Raw genomic sequence first — 24,320 nt, forward strand, 5'->3', positions numbered from 1 at the left:
CAATTCGGGGAAGAATCGGGTAAAACCCTAAAACTTCAGGCTCTATTCATATTCTTGCCGACTCGTGGGAAGCAGTGAAAAGGAGTACTATAACGAACAGTTTTCGTGACGCCGCATTTTGCAAGGACAGTACGCAAGTACGAAGTACGAGCACCGAATTGGTATCGCTATCGACAGTGACGACGGATGGCCGACCATTGGTAGAGGACCTTCGAAGCTCGGGTATGACAATACCTGCAAGTGTAACATTCGAAACGTACGCTGAAGTGGATGAATGTGCAGAATTTTGTGTCGAAGAAGCTGGGCAAATCGTTTCACAAGTCCTCGACCTGTCAGCGGAAGGCTCCGACGATGACGCGAGTGCTATTGCTGCTTCTTCAACAGCAGCAGTACTTGCGGCCGTCGATACGCTCGGAAATGTCTACCGTGACAACATGACATTAGCCGAAATATGTCGCGACGCCATTTCTCGCAGACGCGCATTGATAGTTTTTTTGTGTCTCTGGGTTTTCTTTAATAAAAATCATTTTGGGATAGATTTGTGTCGTTGACTGAAAATTCGGACTGCTCGATAATTCAGACCGATTTTGTGGCTTTTAGAAATCCGAAAAATTGGTCGGCGACTGTAGTGTGGATTTTCGGCGGTCCCGCGACATACGTTATAAGTAGAGCCTGAAGTTTTGGGGTTTAACCCGATTCTTCCCCGAATTTGCACCCCGAATCGAAGGTTACCTCTTTAGGAAGAAACCCAATTTTTACCCAGCAAATTACCTTCACTGAGACGTCTGTAGGAATCCACACTAACTTGTTTGGCAGCAAATGCAGTTACATCACCATTTGTACCAATCCACTACAGTTAGTTTGAGTAACTGAGACAGGTTTCTCCCCGAATTTAGTATACTGGAAGTTTTTGCACCCAAATTCGCATGAATTTAGTGCACACGTTTAGTTACCAGATTTCCCCCCCCCCCTCCACGAGTTTAGAAAAAAAAATACTTCCCAAAAGCTTCAGGCTCTAGTTATAAGTAGGGCCTGACTTTTTCGGGTTTTATTTTTGGCCAAATTCGGGGGGTAAATATCGGGTGATATTTTTCATTTGAAAATTCGGGTGTATTCGGGTTAAATCCCGTAATGGCGTATTCTGTCGTCAGGAATTCGGGTGATTTTTTTTTTTTTTTAATAAAAATTTGTCTTAACATGGAACTAATGTTTAGCAATGTTATCAAACTTTATTTTAATGCACGCTTATGAGTGTGCCACGCGACCCGGATGTTTTCGGGTAGATTCGGGTTAAACCCGAATTTTACAGATTTCGTTCGGGGGGTAAATATCGGGCGGATACGGGTTTAACCCTAAAAAGTCAGGCCCTAGTTATAAGCGGTCTCCATTGTATTCATTTTATTCCTCATAGACCACTGACCACGGTATCGAAAATCCCATGCGAAAGAGTGGCGTAGTTTAACTGTTATTCCACGGAATACATGACAAGAGCCACATGTTGAGAGTATGCCGGAGTTCCCTCTCTGGAAAAACGAGAAAACGTCACTCCCTAAGAACCAATGACGGCTGCGATAAGGAATGCTGCGGCTGTGCAGGCTTTGCACAGAGTTACGTGGCATCTAGACACTGCCTTTCTCCTCTGAAAACTATCCACTCACTCCTCCGCTTAGGAAGCGACATCGCACCACCAGAGCCTCTGCAGCTGCGGAAGTAGCACTGATCTTTAAAATTGTTTATTTAATATCTAAGCACTTTTCGGATGAACAAATTACCCAAGTACAGTAGCTGACTGATTTTCATACGCCAATTATTTGGACTCGTCTGATATTTTGGACTCCCGCGGGGAACCATGACCTTTGCCATAGGATTAATATATTATTAGTAGGGCCTGACTTTTTAGGGTTAAACCCGTATCCGCCCGATATTTACCCCCCGAACGAAATCTGTAAAATTCGGGTTTAACCCGAATCTACCCGAAAACATCCGTGTCGCGTGGCACACTCATAAGCGTGCGTTAAAATAAAGTTTGATAACATTGCTAAACATTAGTTCCATGTTAAGACAAATTTTTATTAAAAAAAAAAAAATCACCCGAATACACCCGAATTCCTGACGACAGAATACGCCGTAACGGGATTTAACCCGAATACACCTGAATTTTCAAATGAAAAATATCACCCGATATTTACCCCCCGAATTTGGCCAAAAATAAAACCCAAAAAAGTCAGGCCCTAATTATTAGCACAATTTTTCCAGGCAGATCGAAGTCCGACTTTCCGGACTAAACTGCTAGCAGACAAGCACCAATAAGACTATTTTCAGCACCACGGCGGTAACTTCGAAGCCGTCACTTTGGATTGTGTGCGTGGATTGTATTGGTAATTGGAATCCTTGGTGAGACTGCTCTAAGACTTCCGAATTGTACCTCTAGGTGACACCACAGCACGCTGGCATATTTGAAAGTCAGGACACCGGTCGAGTTTCTGTTTCGGCACGCTGTTGCTGCTCACCAGCTTTCGACGCCATGGCCACGTCTGTTCGGTAAATTGTGCGGCAATGCTGCTGCAGCCGGAAAGTGAGTCTGACTCCGAAGACAATCACACGAACCACCCACAACATCACACCGCAGACATCGTGAACACGTCACTATTGTCAAATGTGTACGCCGAACATATGACGCTCGTGCAAATGCAAGCGGATATCATGACACACAGGCAACACATGCGGCACGGCACAATTACAGACTTCTTTAGTACAGCTGAGGCGATATGAAGTTGGGTTTGGTGATCGGCGGATTTTTCAGACTGGTGTATCATTCAGACTTTTTCCCGGTCACCGTCAAGTCCGGAAAATGGGTCGGCCGATGCCAAACATAGTGACATCGGTTTCATAGATGGGTTTCTGGATGCGACCGTCCCTTTAACTACATTGACGGATCACAAGAAAAAGTAATCCATGGTACTGTTAACGTCAACTTACCGTGGTCCTCGGTCCATCCCATCACTGCCATGCGGAGAGTGGTGGTCACTGCCCTCACCATGAACACGTTCAGAGCGACCGGTGTGTTTATCTGTAGAAAAGACAAAACAAGAGATTCTCATATTGCTGCATAAATTTCAAACAATTTATGACAAAATTTTAGATATCATGCCTGATTTCTGTACACATACAGTCACCAGCTGAGACATAGGTTCATTCTTTTTGCCTGCATGCGTGCGCCTCCTGAACTAGTTCAAGGAGCACAACCCCCTACAGTCTACACTAAGAACCAAAAAAGGGCTCCTAATTACTGATTAACTTTTATTTGTAAGATTTCAATGACGATTATCAAAATTTGTTTCTTTGCAGATTGTTTTGCACCACACAAGGCATCATAGTAAGTTTGTTTTTCCTTTAGAATTACTAATACAGTGCAATCTCGTGTATGAACTCGAAGGGGACCGAAGATTTGTTCGAATAAAGCAGAGTTGAGTGTGAGACACGTCATGGCTCACTAGGCCTAGCCATACACTCGGGGTCACGCGATGGCGGAAATATGAGAGGCTATTTCTTTCTAGAATATGTATTTACAAATAAGCATCAAAACAGCTCGGGACATAAAATCATCTCATACGCGCTTGCTTTTGTTTCTTTAGCCGCAACTCCATTAACATTCAGCGAATAGTCAAATTATCCGGAAGCCTGAATATTTTGTATTTCGATTCGTGAATTGGATACTTCGAGTGATTGATATTCGATTCGAATTTGAGAACTCTAATATCCACACACCCTTAAAGATAAAGGATTCCGTGAAACTGCGTGCCAAACGAAGGATTCCACGATTAATTCCGAATTCCGCGAAATTTCGCGGAATCACGGAATCGCGGAAAACGAAGGGCCTTCACTACGGCACAACTGCTAGAAACGAGGTGAATGAAGTGATCATAACTTCTGCAGTAAAGAAGGTAGGCAGCGTGTACACTTGCTCGTGTTAGCCCTCTGCATGTGTGCACACATGTGTGTGCTTGTACTGAAGCTGGTGGACCAGAACAAAGCATCAGGGTCTCTGTACATCATTTGCAATGGCTCTTGCATGTTGGCAGCACACATAAAATCGTGCAAGCTGGACCTAAATGTGTTCAGGGCTGTGCCTCTGAGCAAGATTCTGAGAGTCGAGTGAGTGAGCAATTCAAACTAGTCATTTTACACCTGTCAACTTTCCCAGAAGAAAAGAGGCACGTTTCGATTTCCAGTCAGTGACTGCACAGTTACAAAACAGACAAAACACTAAAGCAACTGCATATCGTGGGGACAAAGAATGCTTACCACTGTCAACAGCTTCAGATGACACACATATCCCTGAGTCAAGGCTCCCATCTTCAGCAGGTCTTTTGTGCCTGTCACCTGTGATGGGTAAGAGATGGAAAAGCAAAAGATTAAATTGCCATTATCCAGAATGCAAAGTCAAGCACAGAGCCAGCAGGTACTGTATTCCCTACTTTTAGTTATAACAAAGCACATAGAGTTGCAGTAAAACACACTGAAAACATTTTAGCTTCAAACCCTTTCCTGTGTTTTGTGGGGCAAAGCAAGTTATCTTGTAGGAGTAATGTGCGTTATTGCTTTATTAAATTAGTATTAGAGGCAACCTTCAATTTGGGGTGCAAATTTGGGGAAGAAACGGGTTAAACCGTAAATCTTCAGGCTCTAGTTATACTTATACATCATCAAAGTCAAGAACGAGCAACCAAGGTTTGATCAGCAATTGCACCTTGATGTGGCTTTTACAGCGCAGTGGCGTTACCGCTTGAGACAAGTTGATTCTCCCCAAATGCTGTCACTGCAGTGCTGTAGAAGATCTAGAGCACATTCTTCTCCACTGCCCACACTACCAACCTTCCCGAACCGCACTCTCCGGATCCCTTAACGAGCTGGACTCTCGCCCCTCTCTCTCACAAAACAGGTTGGTCCCTGGCCACATCCAGCCCACCAATGCTCCGCCCACAAAGCTCTCTTCACCTCTCTGGATACCATAAGACTTCGATCCTTATTCTGAAGGGGCTCATTATTTCGCTCCCCGCATAACCACCAGCAATGGGGTAGAGTATCGCCCCTGGCGATGAAACTCCCCACTCATCATCTCACAATAATGTTGTTGCTGTTGCAATTGCCCTGGAATTGGGCATGCCCATGTGCATGTTTACGCCTAAGACGAGTTTGTGGTGGAGATCTCCTTTCCTCCTCAAGGAGGAGGAGCATGACATGTTGCATGCGTCACAGTGGAGCGACATCTGTCGTCACCTGGCTCGTTCGTACCATCCACAAAGGCAGGATAATGCGTTCGCATCATCCGAACTCTAATACACGGTAAGAATAGGCATTCTGGCCGGGACAGCAAAAGAATTTGTATCATCCATGATCGTATCATCGAGATTCTACTCTATTTATATGCTTTCGTGTCGTGTTTCATTCTCACGAGGTTCGACCGTATTTGAAATTTTCGAATATTTGCACATTCTGTAGCATTAACTAAGCAGACCAAAGACCCTTACTGAGACTAGTCTGTGGCTTTCTTGTCTTGGGAATGATGTTTTCCATGATGCCCGAGCCTAGGCTCGACATGCGGTGGTTCTTCTTCGGCTTCTTATTCCGGAGTGAACCAATGCACTGCTCCTCCACCACTTTGACACATGCCTTGTGGATATTCATTTCACAATCTACAATGACATGATACAGTTCCTTAGGCACACAGTGAAAGAGAACAGTTCTAAAATCATGAAAAGGGCAACACTCACTGGAGCACTGGTACCCCTGGTCACCTACACCCCAGATGATGTGTTGGCAGTGATTGCAATAGGTGACACAATGATATTGCTGGGACTGGAAGTGGTGACCCTTTGTGTTGATCGTCTGGAAGGCAAACTGCAGAGGCCCAAATATAAGAGCGATAAACTATCCCATACCACACGCGAGATGGCAAAAAGGTATACTGAAAATTTTAAACCGTTGCAGGAAACTACATGCGGAGAGTTGTGTGGACATGCACACAATTTTTGTCGTGTCTCTGTACATGGATGGCAAGTAAGGGGGAATTTTGTCGAACGTATGTTCATTGTTAGGGTATACAGTAGACCTCCAATAATTCGGTTTTTTTTTTTTTTGCTTACTTCGATCAAATTCCAAAGTCCCATCAAACTAGGCACCCGCGTCGCCCGCATTGCACCGTACATAGCAACAGAAAACGCCCTAAAGCTCAGGTGGGAGATGGTGACTGAATAGTACCGATCCGTACCGATAACCGCAACTTTTAGTGCATCATACACAATCGCCTTTTTGTACACAAGCAATAGTGTTGGTGGTTCTGTGCATGCATAAAACATTTTCATTTCATTTCATTTCACTGAAATGAAATGAAAAACATAAAGAGAGCTTCGCACATTGCGCAGAACCATCACGTTGTCCCTTACGTACGCAGAGGCGCTAGCTAAGGCCCCTGGTTTTCTGCTGCGGCAAATTCAAAATTCTGCGGCACCGACTTGTGAATTCCGCGATTTTCTGCGGCAAGCAGTAAACGGCTGCTTGAAATGGGAAAAACTTTATTTTCTTGGATAATGTGGGTACAAAAATATTTTATAAAATTACAGATTGAAAGCACTGTTGTGGCTCAGCATTACATACATGACATAGGTATTGTGTTCCCCTCTGACAAAGACAAAGACAACGGTCTGTTACCTGCAATCATTTTATACCTGCTGAAAGATATTTCAGCATCTACAGAGTTTATATGAACTTTATAGGAAGATTATAAGAGGGAGCTTACAATACATGAGCTGTGGAAGTTACAGGACACCCTTTTTGTTTCTGGGCTGTAGGCTATATTTAAGAGTCTTTAAAGGCAAACTCCCAGACATCAAACCAAAATCCCCCACTGCCACCGCTAAACTGCCCACGGGAGGGACGCCGCCCTTTCCTCAGGCGAATTATACACAATAAACTTGGGCTAACGTTGTCTTAAGCTAAACTAAAATCTGTCTGTGCTGGTCCTGCAGCCTGGGCAGCTTCGTAAAGCAGGCTGCACGTCATGCAGGGAAGCTTCAGGTGAAGCCCACTTTTGGGAGGTGTCGTTCGTATTCTGCGAATAGTCGGATATTCGGAAATCCGAATATTGGGTAAGCATTTGATTCGCGAATACTTCGAGTTAATGATATTTGATTCGAAGTATTATAGATTCGATATTCGAGAACTCGAATATCCGCACACCCCTAAAGATAAGGAATTCCCTGAAATTCCGTGACAAACAAAGGATTCCGCGATATTCCGCGGAATCGCGGAAAACCCGGGGCCTTAGCGATAGCGTACGATGCACCGAAACTCAATCCATTTGGTGGCTGTGGCAGCTCTGGCGATTCCCAGGAGAGGAGGAAACACCTCCTTTCTCGTTTTTTATCTGATTTTTTGTATCACGTTTCACCGGGCTTCCGTTCGGAATCTGTCGGTGCAACAAGAGTCCAATATACAACATGTGTCCGATGACCTCGTGGAAGTGGACAACAACGTTGTCGGACGCCAATATTGTGAGCAACGTGTCCTGCTGGCCGCAAGATGGTGGAAGTGAAACTGAAGACGATTTCGCCCAGGGCGTGCAGTGTGAGTGACCAAGTGCGGCCGACGTTGAAACCACACTGGACACCCTGGAACTCTATTTGTGTTGCGAAAACAACACTGAAAAGGCGTTCAATCACATCAACGCTCTACATGGCATGTTTTGAGATGAGCGTTTCAAACGCGAACGACAGCAGACAATCACACAAAAGTGACTTTGCCCTTGATAATTTTTCTGCTTATTCTTTAATTTGACCTTCGTACAATTCGATCAAATTTCGCGTTCCTGCCAGGGTCGAATTAGCTGAAGTTTACTGTACCGCACCGTTGGCAGTCTCATTTTGTAGCTAATGCTGAGACTATGCTGAAACGCACATGGCCCACCTCAACATTTTTTTCTTCGCCATATTTGAACCCACACCGATGAGGTCATGGCCTCCACAAACAGTCACAGTCCCTCGACCTACTTGCATAGCACGTTGGGACATGTAGAAGACAATGACATACAGGCATAGTAACAAACGTAGATGCAGCAAGTGACACACACACACAAAAGGAAGGAACTGACGCCAAGACTGCGTAGTCTCAACGGCGACTCAGACGGCTCTTGTCGTCTGTTCCTTTCATGTGTGCATGTGTCACTTGCTGCATTTACGTTTGTTACTATGACATACAAACTACCTCGCTTCAGTGCTTTAGACATACAGGCAGCTATGTCTAAGCATTTAAAGTACACAAATAGGCTTTTGTGTCAGTGCCTAAAAATGTGCACTACCCATTATAAACATGAAAATGTTGTTCCACTTCTTCGTATATTTCAGAACACAAACTCATGCTGCCGGATTACACAAACTGTAGTTCTACTTGATGCAAACTGCAGAGTCATTTTCACTTCATTATATGTGACCTTAGGCATTGGACACCAGTTAGTATTGTAAATCTGAAGATTCAGGGTGATATTGTTTTCAGAATTTTGACAATAATAAGCAATTTCTGGCCAAAAATTGGGGATAACTAGGCAGATTCATAAAAATGCACGTTACTTTAGAGAAAAATTGACTTGGATGTCATGGCAGTCAGTCATGTGGGGCACTTGAAGTACCAGGTGCTCGAGAACTCCTTTAGATACATTTTAAACCTTTCACTTTTATATTGTACTTTCCAGTCATGTACTCAACTACCAAACAGATATAACATGAAAAAAGGAAAATACAACAAAACTGTGTCTGGAATGAACATTTTTGAAGAAGGAAGTGTGTTTGCAGGCTTGAAATCTTGGTGTGCCAAAGCAATTAGTAAAGTGAAACCTCATTATTTGATCTCGAAGGGGACCCAAAGTTTGTTCGAGCAAAGTGGAGTTCGAACTACAGGGAGCCGCTTTGAATCCTCCACGGACAGTGCCCCTCCCACCCCATGTCCCTGCTTGGGGTTCGAGAAATATCGTAACTTTAGGTATGAGGCAAAAATGTCATGTGGTGCCAGTGCTTACTGTTTTCATGGCACACACTTCCATGGAAGGCTGTTTTGCCACTGTGATCTTTAGATTCTGCAGCCTTGAGCATTGGATTTCTTTCTCCGAGGTCAATATAAAGGCATTCAACAACGGCAACATGCAAATCAACGATACCACACGTTTATGGAGCCACGTTGGAGCATTATCTTCGTTCTAGAACAGGCCAGGGTAAACCTGAAAGCTTCAGTATTCTAGTAGTGATTGAGGGACTCACCCTCTTGTTCCTTGGGAAAAACTTTATCCTAGATTTTTCTTTGGCCACAAAGGTAGGAAACCTGTCAATGAGGGCCACCGAGGAAGGAGTCTTGACCCCAAAGTTCTTGAGAACTGTTGCCAAGGCAGATCCTAGAGCAGATTTCTGGTCGTCGGGCTGTTCATCCCTCCTGAAATGTGAGGACCCCAACTTAACAGCAACCTCAACACAGACCTAAGCCCTGCAAATGAAGAACATTTAGGGACTGACATCCTGGAGCTAGCAGTGAACTATGTCACGTACTGCTTGTACAGAATGCGACCACCCGTTCATGAGTAGTTTCAGTTTCACCCTCTCTCATCGTTCCCTCATAGACAGCAACCAGAATGATATCAACAAGTGTCAACCACCTGCCGCAAGCAGCTATCGTGAAGATTTTATAGCCATTATCAGGAAGGACTTGGCGATGCCACGGTTTGTTTTCGCTCTGGTGTTTTCAAGCTGTTATTATTCCACTAAAAGCTGTGAGTAGCATTGTGTTCCTTTCGTGCTTCATTAATCAACCATGAACTATCATTCCAGCTATCTTTCACGTCAAAGCTGCTACTTTCTCACGTAACAGCAGTTGCTTTCGTGAGCAATGAGCAAGCGTGATGGCTGGGACACCTCCCATTGTGTTCACATCAACCACTTTTAAGAAACTCTCACGAGATACTGAGGTGTAGTTAAATATGGTTGTGCAGAGCAGATGCTGTACTTTGCTGGTGTTTGGAGAATTTGATGGGGAGCCTTTTTGTCACAGTACAAGAAATATTTGTGTTTTAAACAGCCGTAATTTACCATATATTTTTACTTGATATTAATGTGTAAGCCTTATGGCAAACCGCATGGAAAAGATGTGTTCATTTTGGTGGTCAGAGTAGCCGTTCCACCGTGGGAACGCAGGTGTTTGCAGGATTGTAAAAGAGTGGGTAGCTTTCCATTCCTAGAATGTGATGCAAGCAGCGACCTATTTGTGACTAGGGAAAGAGGGCCACGTCTTGCGGGCATTGTAGAAAGCCCCGTGTCCCGAGGTGTTAAAAGAAGAGAACGTAGGGAATAAGGTCACTCATCTGGTGGTCAGCGAAAGTGAAAGGTGTAGTGAAAGTGATGGCGGCAGATCTTCGCTGGGGAGATTTCGAGGTGCGCAAGTCGGTACATTCAAAGGGTGGACAGTAGTGTATTATGTAACCAAGTGTGTGAGAATCTCTGTGTGAGGGAAGTCAAGGATGTTTTGTGTATTACGAAGGAAGATAGGAAGAACCCCACTGAAGAAGAACGGCATTGGACTGCGACCGAGGACTCCGTCCGTAACCACCAAAGCTAACTTTGTTTGAAAAGCGTTGACTGCTTTATATACGTACTGTGATTTATTGTAGCCTGTGTGGCAGAGTTGTGTTGTGGGTCAGGTTTGTGGTTTTGACGTATTGGGATTATCGCCTGTGTGTCAACTGTAGCAATAGTAAATTTTTGATTTGTTCGTTGTTCAAACCAAGAGTCCTCGTTCATCTATCCGCCCGCTATCCACCATCCGTTTGATTGGCAGAGTCTGAATTTTTATGTTGCTCACAGGGCTGTATCTCGCACCGATCGACGTGCTTTGTGACAATTCTCGCCATCACTGGCGATTTGCACTTTAAGTGCTCTCTCCGATGCGGCACCTTCACATTCGTCAACTGGCAGTTTGATGTTTACAGTCTAGAGCTGAGCAGCACACACACACAGCCCTTGGTGTGCATGTTGTCTGGACTATCCCAACACTGATTCAGGTGCAGCATTCGAATAACTGCAATCCCATTAAATCGAAATTTCTTAATTCGAACTTCCAGATAAATTGAACTGATGCTCGGATCCTCAAAGCCATGTGTATCTCAATAGGGGAAAACTCCTGGTAATTTGAACATATGAATGTGCACGACTGTTTATTCGAACGAGATTGCCCGGCTGCGCTTGACTACGCATCAGCTCAGAAAATGCCGCATCTGTTTGGCACGTAAGAATCATGAATTCGGGAAATCTTGAATACTCGAAGATATTTGATTCATTCAAAAGCCTCGAATATAAAATCATTGAAACAAATGGAATATGAATAATGAAAGTACAGTGGCAGACTGATTTTTCAGATGCCGATTGTTCAGACTCGATACTTCAGGGCCCGCTTGCACGAAACAAACTTAGTGTAATACTTAATGAGTTCCCCACTTAGTGTAGTGCCGGAGCCGTAAGTGGCTTGCACGAAACTTCTACAACACTAAAGTGGTGGCGCTCGCTCCGCGTAGTTTAGGACGCTGGCCAAGGGTCCTAGGAGCACCCTAAACTACCGCACTAAAGCTTAGGACTAACATGTCGGCCGCTATGAACCGTGTATCGAAGATTCGTCGTTGGCCCCAACTGTATCTCGCAATACAGTACGCATTTTCCTCGCAATACTAACAACGTCTCATTTTCTTATGCTGTGGGTGCCGTACGTGTTGTGCTTTTCGTTAGCAACATCTCTCAAAATGATCGCCGCACGCGAAGTGCCTCTCACCGGCACTGCCGTTGGCGATAAGTTCCCAATCATCGAGCAATTCGAGACATACTTTGGGCCACAGGCTTTATTTTATTTAACAAAAGCACGCAACAAGTGACCTAACTCGTTCTTGCAGCTACAATGAGTGTACAATACCTTATTGTGGTTCTACAAACTGTTTACGTGCGACGGCAGAAGCAGACGACTTCCCAGAATCCAAACATGCTGTGACGCACGACTTCCTGGGATGAACTCCGGAAGTTCTCTTTCTACCAATGAGAGCCTCCGAAAACTGCTACTGCTCGTAGCCACGATCCACTTTAGAATACTTGACTTAGGGCGGTCGTCGAAGTGTTCGTGCAAGCCACTTAACCGCAATCCTAAACTTAGTGCACTAACGCGTTAGTGCAACACTTCCCAAGTGTTACACTTAGGATTGTTTCGTGCAAGCGGGCCCAGACTCTCACGGGAATTGGTGACCTTCTCCATAGTATTACAGTAAATCTCGGTTATAACAGCCCCACTTATAACGAATCTTCGGTTATAACGAATGCCTCACGAACGACCGTCAAAATTTGTATTGAGTCTATGGAAATTGCCTCCGCCTATTATGAACGAATTGCCGGGGAGCCTTCGGTTACTGCGACCGAAAGAGCTCCCTCGACCACTGGAGAAGGCGAGCGCGCGACGTCAGACGCCCGCGGATTTGTCAGGCGCCGCTTGCACGTGACCTCGCTTTGCAGCCAATGCGCTGTCCCCATCAGCGCAGGTGAAGCGGGAAACTTTGCGAAACTGCTTCAGAAAAGCTGGATTTGTTCATCAGGCACTGGCTACAGACGCCGATCGTGAAGTGGACTTTGGTGTGGGTGATACCGACACAGAACTTTGGGACAGAGCAACGGCTGCGAATCTGACTGACGGCTGTCAGTCTTTCGAGGAGTTCGCGACAGCAGATGACGACGCACAGGCCGTTGCGGACTTTAATGATTCGGACATCATTGCCGACGTGCGCCCGCCGCCAAACGAACTTTCCGATGACGATGATGATGACACAGTGTCTTCCCTTACATTTTAACTACAGCGGTGGTTGCTTCGCTCCGCGATTTTGTGTACGCGAAGGTGCTCGCCGCGGCCCACCTGGACCACCTTGATGACTTAGAAAACGCCGTGATCTCCGCAACTGTGTATAAACAGGCGCCATTAACGATGTATTTTCAATGAACGGCATACATGACTCATGTTTCTTACACTGCTGGCCTTTTGGATCAAATTTTTTGTCCATTCCATTTATAGCGAACTTCGGATATAATGAACGGGTTGCGCGCGACCGTCGAGTTCGTTATAACCGAGATTTACTGTAATATATTTTGTGGCTGTCTTTCCGGACAGGAAGCCCGAAGGCCTGGTTTTCCAGACCAAAACACTTGCGGAGAAGCACCAACACCACTATTTTTCGGCACTGCTGTGGCATCCTCAAAACCTCCATTTTGGATTGTGTACTTGGATTGGATTGGTAATTGGAATCCTAGACGAGACTCCTTTGGTGCAGCCGTGGCGAAATAATGTTTAGTTTAGTCATCGTCGGCTTTTTTCGGACTGCTGCATTACTCTGACTTTTTTCCGGTCACCAACAAGTCCGGAAAATTGGTCGGCTACTGTATTCAAATCGTATTCAAAATGTCAAATATTTGCACAGCCCAATAAACATGAAAGTCTAGGCTTGAAGTTTCGAGAGTGGGTGTCTGGAAAGGAACTTTAAACTGTGTTCATATTTGTTCATAATGTGTTCATACATCTAGGGAGAAGTCACAAGAGGAAAAATTATAGGATTTGAAAGTCAACTCGACTCATGACGAAAGAGAACAGCGCATGGAAGAAGACTGGACTGCAGCGCTGTGTCGCGCGCTGTTTGGTGCAACAGCTGGCTGTTACGTGGTCTTTCATGCTAAAAGCACATGCGACGAATGCAACAAAACCGCTCCTCTAACCAGCTATCCTCTAACTGGATGAACGTTATGTAATTGTTTTAATGACCTCACATAGAACAGTTACAGTCAAATATCCTTGTTACATTATCAAAGAACGGCTACACAAGCCTACGGCAAAGCCTTTCATATGCCCAACCATATCAGACAGAAAGCAGAATAAAAGCACAAAGTAGGTGGAAAAGTGTATTAACTCTTAGGCTATGTGACTTGATATTTGTGAGGGGAAGCTAACGATGTGCCCCAACCACCATGAGCATTACATTTAAGCATGCAGTAACCTGTTATATCACATAATTTACTTAACAATGCTGAACAAACTTCCAATTCACTGAAGACAGTGTAATTGTGTGTGTAGAAGTTACTAATGCTCATGCGAATGTTTTTCCATAGTGAGCTGGGCATGCAGTAGAACACTTTTGTAATGACCTTTGAATGTGCTTTGTTGGACCACTAAAAAGCTTCACTATATCTGTAGCTCATGGTCTGAGTCACAAAGCGTGGGACCACAGGTGCACTTCACTACCTCCATATCTTTACTATATATGCAGGTTCATTCTACGGAGGTTCTACTGAGGAAATGCGATACAGCTGAACATCGATATAATGGAATTCACAGGAATCATGACTTCTTTCATTTTTGTACCGAAATTGACTAAGTTTGAAAAGGAACCCGGTTTGAGACTCCCTGACACAGAATGTTATGGAACATGCATTGCGTATGGGGACAAACACAGGCACAATTCATTGCAACACTTCAAAACACAAGACAACTTACGTGAGTGACTCGAGTTCTGTCACCAGGAGGGATTCTATTATCCTCAACTCTGCATTCTTGTCGCGAATGGCTTCGTCAAGAGCAGCGTCATTCGGAATGAAAATGTTAGACAATCCTGCAAGTGACAAAGGTTGGCACGTTAAATGCACACAAATATACTGATTGCCTGAAAGAGTGTCATTAATTTATTAGAATGAAACAACTGGCACACCCATGCTAGTGCAAGATGTTACGTGACATGCCGGCGATTGGCCAGTTATGCTGTTGGCACTGCCAGCATATTTCAGGTGCCAAATGGCCTGGTTGAAGTTGCAGAATGCTGCTTTTCAGATGTTACAAAATTTGTTAACAATAATTTATTTCCTACTGCTGTACTCTGGAAATTAACCCAAGAGAGCCGATATCGAGCTGTATCCACTGAGGCGAGCTACCTAACACCAAATGTAACAAACTCATTCAAACTAACCTAACATTGTTCAACCAAACAAACCTGTACATACTATGCCACTCTCTTCCTTAAGATATCTAGCTAAGACTGCATTAAGGTGTATCAGCCCAACTATGCATCATCTCATGTGATCATACTGAAGCTAAATTAACATAAACTTACCAAACAATATATGAAACAAAATATAAAAAAATTGAGCTGTTTGGTAATCCATAGCAAATGTTAAAACCACCCCATAAAGCATATTATAAGTAGAGCCTGAAGTTTTAGGGTTTAACCCGATTCTCCTCCGAATTTTCACCCCGAATTAAAGGTTTCTTCATTAGGGTGAAATCCGATTTGTAACCGGCGAATTTCCCTCACTGAGATGTCTGTAGGAATGCACATACATAACATGTTTGGCAGCAAATGCAGTTCCATCACCGTTTGTACCAAACCAGTACAGTATGAGTAACTGAGCCCGATTTCTCAGTGAATTTAGCATTCTGGAAGTTTTTCCCCACGAATTTGCATGAATTTAGAGCACATCTTTGCTTACCCGATTTTTACCCCCAAACTTATAAAAAAATATTTCCTGAAATCTTCAGGCTCTAATTATAAGTAGAGCCTGAAGTTTTTGGGAAATATTTTTTTTCCAAATTCGTGGGGTAAAAATTGGAAAATGCACTTCATCAGGTGCCCTTTGGAAATGCTTCATTTCTTGCGGCCCCCTACTGTTGTACATCACAACTGGACTGCATCTCGGACTCTATCACCTTCTCCGCCATTTCAAAAACAGTAAAGAATGCTACCGCTAAGGTCAGTGGTCTGTGCTTTAAATTGGTCTTGCATACACAGGATGTGTGACAGCTGTCAAAAACAAGTCGAAACTTATAGAGGCAGGATATTCCAGCAACAGCATTTTAGATGCGCTTACTCAAATTATGAAAACATTGCACAGGGATCCAACAAAAAATAGAATTCAACAAGAGAAAGTATAGAGTTATCCCCTATACCAACTGTGTGTTGCGCAGATTGTATAAAGTAGCGGCTAGGTAGGGTGATGAGGTAGTTTCAAAAAAGAGTCCAGGCCTAAAATCTTTTATAAGGGTAACAACGAAGCGAAACCCATATGCTCTGTTAATCACGGAAAAAAGGTTTGTAGAATGTTGTGTGGAGGTCATTTATGGCATACTCTTGATGGGCCAAAGGATGCCAAAGTGTGGATGTCACTATGTGGGGCAAACTAATAGATGCCTTAATCAAAGGCTGAAGGAGCATAACAACTTCCAGCACAACGGTTATAGCAGGCTTGCTAAGCATCTAAAACAGTGTATTAGATGCAAGGCATTATTCAGTGGCCTTGGAAATTAAAAGAATGGGTTCTGTTTTGTGTGAGTATTATTCTGTGGTGTGAGTATAGTCTGTTATATTAACCTAACAAGTTGAAAATTTTACAGTAGTCCCTCGTGAGAACGAAATCGCTTTTTACGAATTATCGCTTTTTTCGAAGTTTCACCAGGTCCTAATCGAAATGCGTGTATTTTGAGCCGCTTTATTCGAAGTTTAACACGAGCCAACTCCGCATAGTACTAAAATGCAAGACTCGGGAGCGCCTTGATGCAGAGTCCCACTGCCAGCAACATCCCACGACTTAGTCACGCTAGACGGCAACATGCACTTCTCGCTGTTTCCCTCCAGAACAACGACGACGGACGACAGGCAGCGCGAAGGTGAGCGAGAGCGGTCGCGCACGTGCCCATCTCTCCGACCATGTGATGCGCCCATAACGATTGGGAGGGAAGCTGTTCCTTTGCTTTTCGGCATGACAGCACCGAAGTCTGTACGGAGGCGTTTGGAGTTCTTGCCAGTGAACACGACATTCATCCTACAACCCATGGACCAGGGTATTCGGTTCTTTCGTGCTTGTGGATGCAGACGTGCCCATTGTTGGTGCCACCACGGATGAGGAAGTCGTCGAACCAGAAGAGGAAGAACGAAGACTTGGAGGACGCAACATGGGAAATTCCGTCGACGGTGGTAACACGTAATACAGTGAAACCCGCGTATAACGATATTTACTGTAATCGCGAATTCCATCGTTGTACGGGGTACATCGTTAAACGAGGGCTGACCTAAATAGCGCATCCCCGAAAAGTTGTGCGCCACCCCGCGTGTAGCAAAAGAAAAAGAAACAGATGTTAAAAAAAATGCGAAGCTGTGTGACATTGCATTGGCTTGGGAAAACAGTGACCGTAACTTGTGGAGGGAACCAGGGAACATATCAGGACAACAACTTGCAACATTACACGTCACCATTCCGCAAGTCGGCTTCACCTAACGCCTGCACGCTGCAGGAGAAGCTCGCATTAGAACACTGTCGCGCGACTCATGGGTGGAACGCACGTGCTGGGTCTTTTGAATCATCTCGCGAACTTGAGCAGCATTGGCCAAATACGGAGACACAAAAGCGTTACCACCGACCTCTTTCACTGACAATATTGGAAAATGAACAGTCGTTGTCTGTTTTCATGCCTCAATCTTTGTTTTGGTTTGATTATCTTGCTACGAATTTCGGATGATACGAATTTTTCCTGCTGCCCTGTGAGATTCGTATCATCGAGATTCTACTGTATCTTAGCGCCGCGAGGTCACGCCATGGGACAGCATTCAACATTGTTATATGAGTACTCGGAACCGCTGATTGCTGTACGCGGGTCGTTTCCCCATAGAAACAATGTATATTTTGATGGTAAAATCGTAAACCATTGTTTTACGAGGGATATCGTTATACGAGATATCATTATCTGTGGGTAATATACTGTATACTTCATCTTTTGCGCAACAAAGGCGAATGCGGTGGGGGTGACTACACCCTTACGCAGTGCCTCAAGAAACTGGAAGACTCGCTGTTGCTGCGCAGTAATACCGCCCGGCAATATGAGACTACGAGCTTTTTCTCACCACAATAAAGGTTTGTAAGACTGCTTTCCTCATTGTCTTCTTGAAATTAGTTGTTCTAACGCGCTCCCACACAATTTCTACGCAATTTTGGTCAAATTACACCACATTTATGGTGCTCCCGCTTTTATCGAAATATCGCTTATATCGAATTTTTTTCCAGTCCCAACGACTTCGTTATAAGGTGGGTCTACTGTATAAGTGGGACACGTTTCCATAGTGCTAGGAGATGAAGATAGCGATTGTTTCAGTCTTGTATATGGAGGGTACGTTTTGTTATGTTGTATGTTTGTTAGGGTATGCATCTGTTGTAACAAAAGATAATGGAGGAGATAACTGCTTCTCCTGCTTGCACATATGGTGTTTGTCTGACATTGGAATGTGAGGGGCTTGAATTCTGGTGTTTTAAGCTCGTGTATGTCTCGATTAAAATCATTGGCGGTCAGTAAGTGCCTTGTAGTGTACGTCTCTTTTTGTGTTCCCAAGCACCGGGGTTTTTCAACGTTTCCTTACCAAACAATACAACAACAAACTAACATTACCCCTGGAAGATGCAAGTTTAAACGTAAAAGGCCATTTGGCTATGGTCTTCCATTACTCGTCACAAGCATCAATAACTGCCCAAAGTATAATCTGTTTACTGCAATTGTAGCAAGAATTTTTCATGGAAAATTTCTCATTTTCATTTCTCATGGATCTCATTTTTCATGGAAAAATTCTCCCAGGACATAAGCAAGCTCAAAATATCTACACATATCTGTAAACTTCTAGTTCTAGTTCTAAACAAACATCTAGTTAACATATTTGAGGAAGGAGGAAGTACACCCTTCACGAAAATCTTCTGGTTTCTGTTTAGAACGTAATCATCGAGGTGAGCTAAAACTGCACATCATTAGGCTGTAGAATAGTGCCAAACACAGTGGACGCTGTGTGGCAGTTTTTATTGGTATGATTTTTAAAGCCTTGTAGAATAAACAGGATACAACTGGAACACAAAAGTCTCTAAGGAGCACGCAAGTGTCCTGCACCTACTTGCACTGACACGGACACAAGGAGAGAGACGGTGGGACTCACCTATTGTCCTAGTGTTGCGAAAATGAACGAGCAGCGTCGTAAGCTGTTCTTTGGCTTTCCGCCTTGCCTTGACAAAGACTGCTTTCAGCTCATCTTCGTGTTCTTGGCTGCTTTGCAGCACTCCGTCTGAAGAGGGCAATAGCGAGATAAATTTTCAGGACACAGCATTCATGTCACAGACACTTGTGTTTTCAGGTTTTATGATTTGGAAGATTGGGGGTATAAAAATGGGTTTTATTTCAGGAGCTGCAAAACATGGTAAAATTAAATAGATTCCAGGTGGAAAAGCATGTTTTTTGGTGAAAAATCTTTGGCCTTAGAACATGGTAAGCTTTTGCAGCCTCTCTGTCAGTTTTGATTGAAGTCTTCGGAAAGAACGTGAATACAGTGCCAATCCCGTTCATTCGAAATCTCGTAATCCAAACTTCCGGATAATTTGAGCTGGTGCTCTGGTCCCGTCAAAGTCGCGTGTATTTTAATCGAGAAAAGGCCCGGTAAAATTTTGACTGCTCAATAATTAGGACCAACTTTATGGAAAATCTGGCAGTGACTGTGATGCTCAACACTGAGAAATGTGAGACATTCAAACGAGTGTAAGAGAAACTTTTACCTATTTCGTTCAATACAGTTTCGTCAATCTTGTCAATAGCTAAGGGCTGTAAAAGAAGCAACATGCATATGTTTTAGTCAGAGTCAGACACAAGGGATTGGGAAGCTGACATCGTGCGAAAAATATGTAGAGCAAAAGTGTGGACTCACTGCGTGGGGAACAAGAAACGTTGAAGTGATCTCATAGGCCCACTTTTTCATTTCTTTTCCAGACCCCAACTTATACAGGTCTGTGATGATGTAGAACAACTGGAGGAGAGAGAAAAGGCATAAGGGATGAGCTAAGCCATGTGGAGCATCCTGTGTGGTGCAATATATATATAACATACCAAACTGGATGGTTCGTTTGTGTTGGTAAGTAAGTAATGGAGGAACACAGAAAGATGAGCTGGATGCCTCATCAGCTTCCAGATGCTGTTGAATGGGCCATGGTCTTCAAGATGGCTTTGCTGCACAAGAGAAACAGAACTGGGTAAGAAAGTGTGGGTAAGATTCTGCTGCACATGTTACATTCAGCTCCATCTACATGAATTGTCAGAATATACAAAGCTTCTCTGATCATAAGGTACGATTCCAAACTGTATTTTACATAGAACTGCGTCAAGGACTGAATTGCACAGGGTCTGAGGATGTAAAAGATGGAGCAGTAGAAAGATGCATACGAATCAAGTGTATTTAAAGTGCCCATAAAGACTGAAAAAGGTTGAATTTCAAACTCTTGTTATAGCAACTCTTGTTGTGCGCGACAGGTCAACGTATTTGAATTGTGGCAAAATACGCAGAATATTCTCGAGCTGTGTTGGGAAATGTTAGCTTCAATGAAATTCAGTATATTGAGTGGCAGCCCTTATTTCAAAGCCACTATAAATGTGTTCCTTCAGTTCGCCAGCTAATGTGGTACAGTATCTTTCAAACCATGTCATGAACATGATACTAAGCTCCATCCAAAGATAATCAATCTGCAATCTTTTGCACACTCCTTTTTGAGGCAAAAATTAAAATATGAGAGAATGCCATGGTCATACAAGTGAATAAATTATCGAAGTGTTGCTGTATGAAACTCTTTCAAAATCTTTTCTATGCTTCCGATACTGATCTATTTGAAATCATCCCCAGAAGACACATTGATCTCACATTCCAAAATACGTATAAATTTTGGAGGTTTGTTACTCATTTGAAACCATTTTGCAGTAAACACAGACAATGGTGAAATATGGTTAACTTACGAGCTCGTTATCAGATGTACCCTCATCATCATCCATGGATATAATGTTGCTCTGCTGGATTGGAACTCTGGATCCCGGATGAGTCTGGAGGGGCTGGCTTTCTGGGGGCGTCCCATACTGCGAGTATACCAGCAACACATGTAACGTTCTCTGTCTACACATACGATGAAGGGCAGCATAGCATGTGTTCATGAATGTGCACACTGTTCTCTCAGTACACTGCTCTGGAACAGCACTTTACAAACAAGTTGCAAAACAGAGGCCATACCAAAACTTTGCTTCAGTAGTTAAGACTTCTATGCCAGTATGCTATGCACAGTAACACAGTATTTCAGTTCTACGATAACTGAATGTAGACAGCCAAGTGGCCTCTAGGTTAACATGATGTTACGCATTGTGATTGTAATATGGCTGAATGTAGTGCAACAACCAACCTCCAGCTCCAGCAGAATGCGAAAGCATTTTAAGTGTCTTAATCCCATGCATTTACCAATGCATATCCCTCCCCCCCCCCCCCCCAAGATGTCCAACCGTTAAGAAATGAAAACAGTCTTTTAAAATATTTGAAATGAACTTGAATGAATTTGGGCATTTTAGTGCTCCTTTAATATGAGAGTGTTACCATATTTACTCACGTACAAGATGAAGATTTTTTACCCAAAAACATCGTTCAATACGCAGGGGGAAATTGGAGCCCACACTTAAGGTATGCTTAACTCCCATTTTATTCCGAGACACTATCCGCGGCATTCGCCCCAGAGCTAAACATCGGCATTCTCTCTCACATCGCGATTATCATTCGCTGTCACGATTCTCCCATACAAAATCATCTTGCGTTCCATCAAGTGTGGACAAAATGCTCCTCGTCGCATTCGTTGTTCAGCACTCTGGCCTCAGGCGCTCGTTCTTCGTTGTCTGTGCGATACGAGCGGCTGCGCGAGACTATCCGGCCATGCTCCTAAAGTTGGGGTGTGCCTAACATGCGCGGAACAAAAGAGTACCAGCACCTTGTCGCTCGGGTTGAGGGTGCGTTCAATACACTAGTGCAACCAATATGGAAGTAAATACGGTACGTATCAGTATTCGGCATACTTCATCTTTTTCTTCTGCCCTGGGTCAAATGGGACGAAGAGGACAATGAGAAAGCAGAATGAGGGATATAAGCACATTATGCTGCTTACATAGGGCCTTGTTCTTTTGGGTTTTATGTTTTTTGAACATCTGGGGTTGGGTGGGGCAGGGGTAAAAATCGGGCGTTATTTCGGGAGGGTAAAACTGGGCGATATTGGGCTGAAAAGCAGATTTTCAGCGTTTCTTCCATTGTAGATGAACGTGAGATGTGGAATGGCCATGCTGAATGTGCAGTGCTTAGCAGTCTCCAGTGCCCATGTTAGTGACTTCATTGGCAAAACCCCGAACTGGCAAAACTCAAACTCAATTCCGAGTTCAAATTCAGGGAAGAATCGGGTTAAACTCGAAAACTTCAGGCTCTAAATGTAGCAATGTCAGTTGCTACAGGTGATACTGAACAAGTAGCGGTTTTGCCCTCGGACTTACAAGCTCCACTTTGCATAAAGGTTGTCCTAACAATTAGGCGGGCTATTTACTGCCTGAAGCAGAAATTAAATAGGAGCAAACTTTTTCAGACACAGATTTTATGTTTCAGTATGATCTCCACAAACACCAACATACTTTGTCAGACGTTCAATGTCAGTAGTCCTACAACTACCTCGCAAGACGATATTGTCAAGATTGCTACAACATGCTACAATTGAAACCGTGATGTACTCATAATTAGGGCCTGACTTTTTTGGGTTTTATTTTTGGCCAAATTCGGGGGGTAAATATCGGGTGATATTTTTCATTTGAAAATTCGGGTGTATTCGGGTTAAATCCCGTTACGGCATATTCTGTCGTCAGGAACTCGGGTGTATTCGGGTGATTTTTTTTTTAAATAAAAATTTGTCTTAACATGGAACCAATGTTTAGCAATGTTATCAAACTTTATTTTAATGCACGCTTATGAATGTGCCACGCGACCCGAATGTTTTCGGGTAGATTCGGGTTAAACCCGAATTTTACAGATTTCGTTCGGGGGGTAAATATCGGGCGGATACGGGTTTAACCCTAAAAAGTCAGGCCCTACTCATAATAAATATGAAAAAATAAACGGAACAATGTAACATATGTAAAAATAATTTTTGGAAATGTCAAAAGGGCCATAGTTCACAGGATATGGATGGCAAGTTCGTTCTGATGCTTTGTTGTTCTAAAAGGGTACAGTATGTAATGCGAGGTCTTTTACCTCGAAAAGAAGCCTTCAGAGGGGTACTAAACAGCTCGCTGAACATTCCCCAATTACGTGGGAAAGAACGTGGCTCACAGTATCAAAATATGTTATTCATTTACTTGTAGTGAACGTATTTACCAAGAAACAATGCCATTCAAAGAGCATATTCTGCATACGTGTTCTCCTTTCTTCACGGAGAGCATTTACGTCACACGTCTCGCACGTGTAGTGAAGCTGTACTCCTGTCACTAGGGATCAGGGAGATTTTGGACTCCTAGCCAATGATGGGCCCCATTGAGTCAAGCTGCGGCGCGCAGGGAGAATCAGTCTTGGGAACATCGCGGTCACCTCGTGGAGCAACACCGCGCTGAAGATACAGTGGACTCCCACTGAACGAAAACTTAGGTACCTCCATCGCCCGTGTTGCACCGTTCATATCAAAAGCTCAGGCGGCAGATGGCGACCGAACAGTAACGGTCCGTACCGGTAACCACCAGTTTTAGTGTATCATGCACTATTGCCTTTGCATAGGTAAGCGATAGCGTTGGTGGTTCTGCACACATGCAAAACATACAGAGAGCTTCGCAGATTGCTCGGAACCATCACGCTGCCGCTTACGTATGCAAAGGCAATAGTGCACGATGCACTCAAACTCAATCCATTTGGTGGCAGTTCCGGAGAGTACCGGGCAAGGAGGAAACGCCTCCTTTCCCGTTTTTCCTCTCTATTTTTTTGTTTCACATTTCACCGGGCTTTCGTTTGGAAGCTGTCGTTGCAAACAGAGTTCGATATACAACGTGCGCTTCTTGGTGAAGTTCGATGACTTCGTGAAAGTTGCCAACAACATTGTTGGATGCGATACTGCGAGCAACATGTCCTGCCGAGCGCAACGTGGCAGAAGTGAAACAGAAGATGATTTTGCCGAGAGCGTGCAGTGTGAGCGACCAAGTGTGTCCAACGTTGAAGCAGACTCGACGCCCTGGAACTCTGCATGTCTTATGAAGACAACACCGAAAGGACGTTCCATCACATGAACGCTCTACGTGGCACGTTTCCCGATGCGAATTTCAAGCGCAAGCGACAGCAGACAATCATACGGAAGTGTGTGTTCCAGTCAGGGTTGAATTAACAG

At 43.9% G+C, this 24,320-nt stretch overlaps 1 protein-coding gene across 3 annotated transcripts in view; it reads right to left on the reverse strand.

Moving 5' to 3' along the window:
* LOC135385494 (rho guanine nucleotide exchange factor 11-like) overlaps nucleotides 1-24,320 on the reverse strand; it is a 197,182-nt gene that overhangs the window by 125,529 nt on the left and 47,333 nt on the right. For all 3 annotated transcript variants that reach the window (XM_064614838.1, XM_064614836.1, XM_064614837.1), the window contains 11 exons: nucleotides 20,899-21,015; nucleotides 20,002-20,121; nucleotides 19,823-19,921; nucleotides 19,674-19,719; nucleotides 19,064-19,189; nucleotides 14,602-14,716; nucleotides 9,309-9,477; nucleotides 5,775-5,901; nucleotides 5,532-5,696; nucleotides 4,306-4,383; nucleotides 2,980-3,070 (listed from right to left, as the gene is read on the reverse strand). In XM_064614838.1, coding sequence (XP_064470908.1) covers nucleotides 2,980-3,070; nucleotides 4,306-4,383; nucleotides 5,532-5,696; nucleotides 5,775-5,901; nucleotides 9,309-9,477; nucleotides 14,602-14,716; nucleotides 19,064-19,189; nucleotides 19,674-19,719; nucleotides 19,823-19,921; nucleotides 20,002-20,121; nucleotides 20,899-21,015 — 1,253 coding nt within the window. The remainder of the gene's footprint in view (nucleotides 1-2,979; nucleotides 3,071-4,305; nucleotides 4,384-5,531; nucleotides 5,697-5,774; nucleotides 5,902-9,308; nucleotides 9,478-14,601; nucleotides 14,717-19,063; nucleotides 19,190-19,673; nucleotides 19,720-19,822; nucleotides 19,922-20,001; nucleotides 20,122-20,898; nucleotides 21,016-24,320) is intronic.

This window comes from Ornithodoros turicata, chromosome 2 (genome assembly GCF_037126465.1).
Source record: "Ornithodoros turicata isolate Travis chromosome 2, ASM3712646v1, whole genome shotgun sequence".
Taxonomy (NCBI): domain Eukaryota; kingdom Metazoa; phylum Arthropoda; class Arachnida; order Ixodida; family Argasidae; genus Ornithodoros; species Ornithodoros turicata.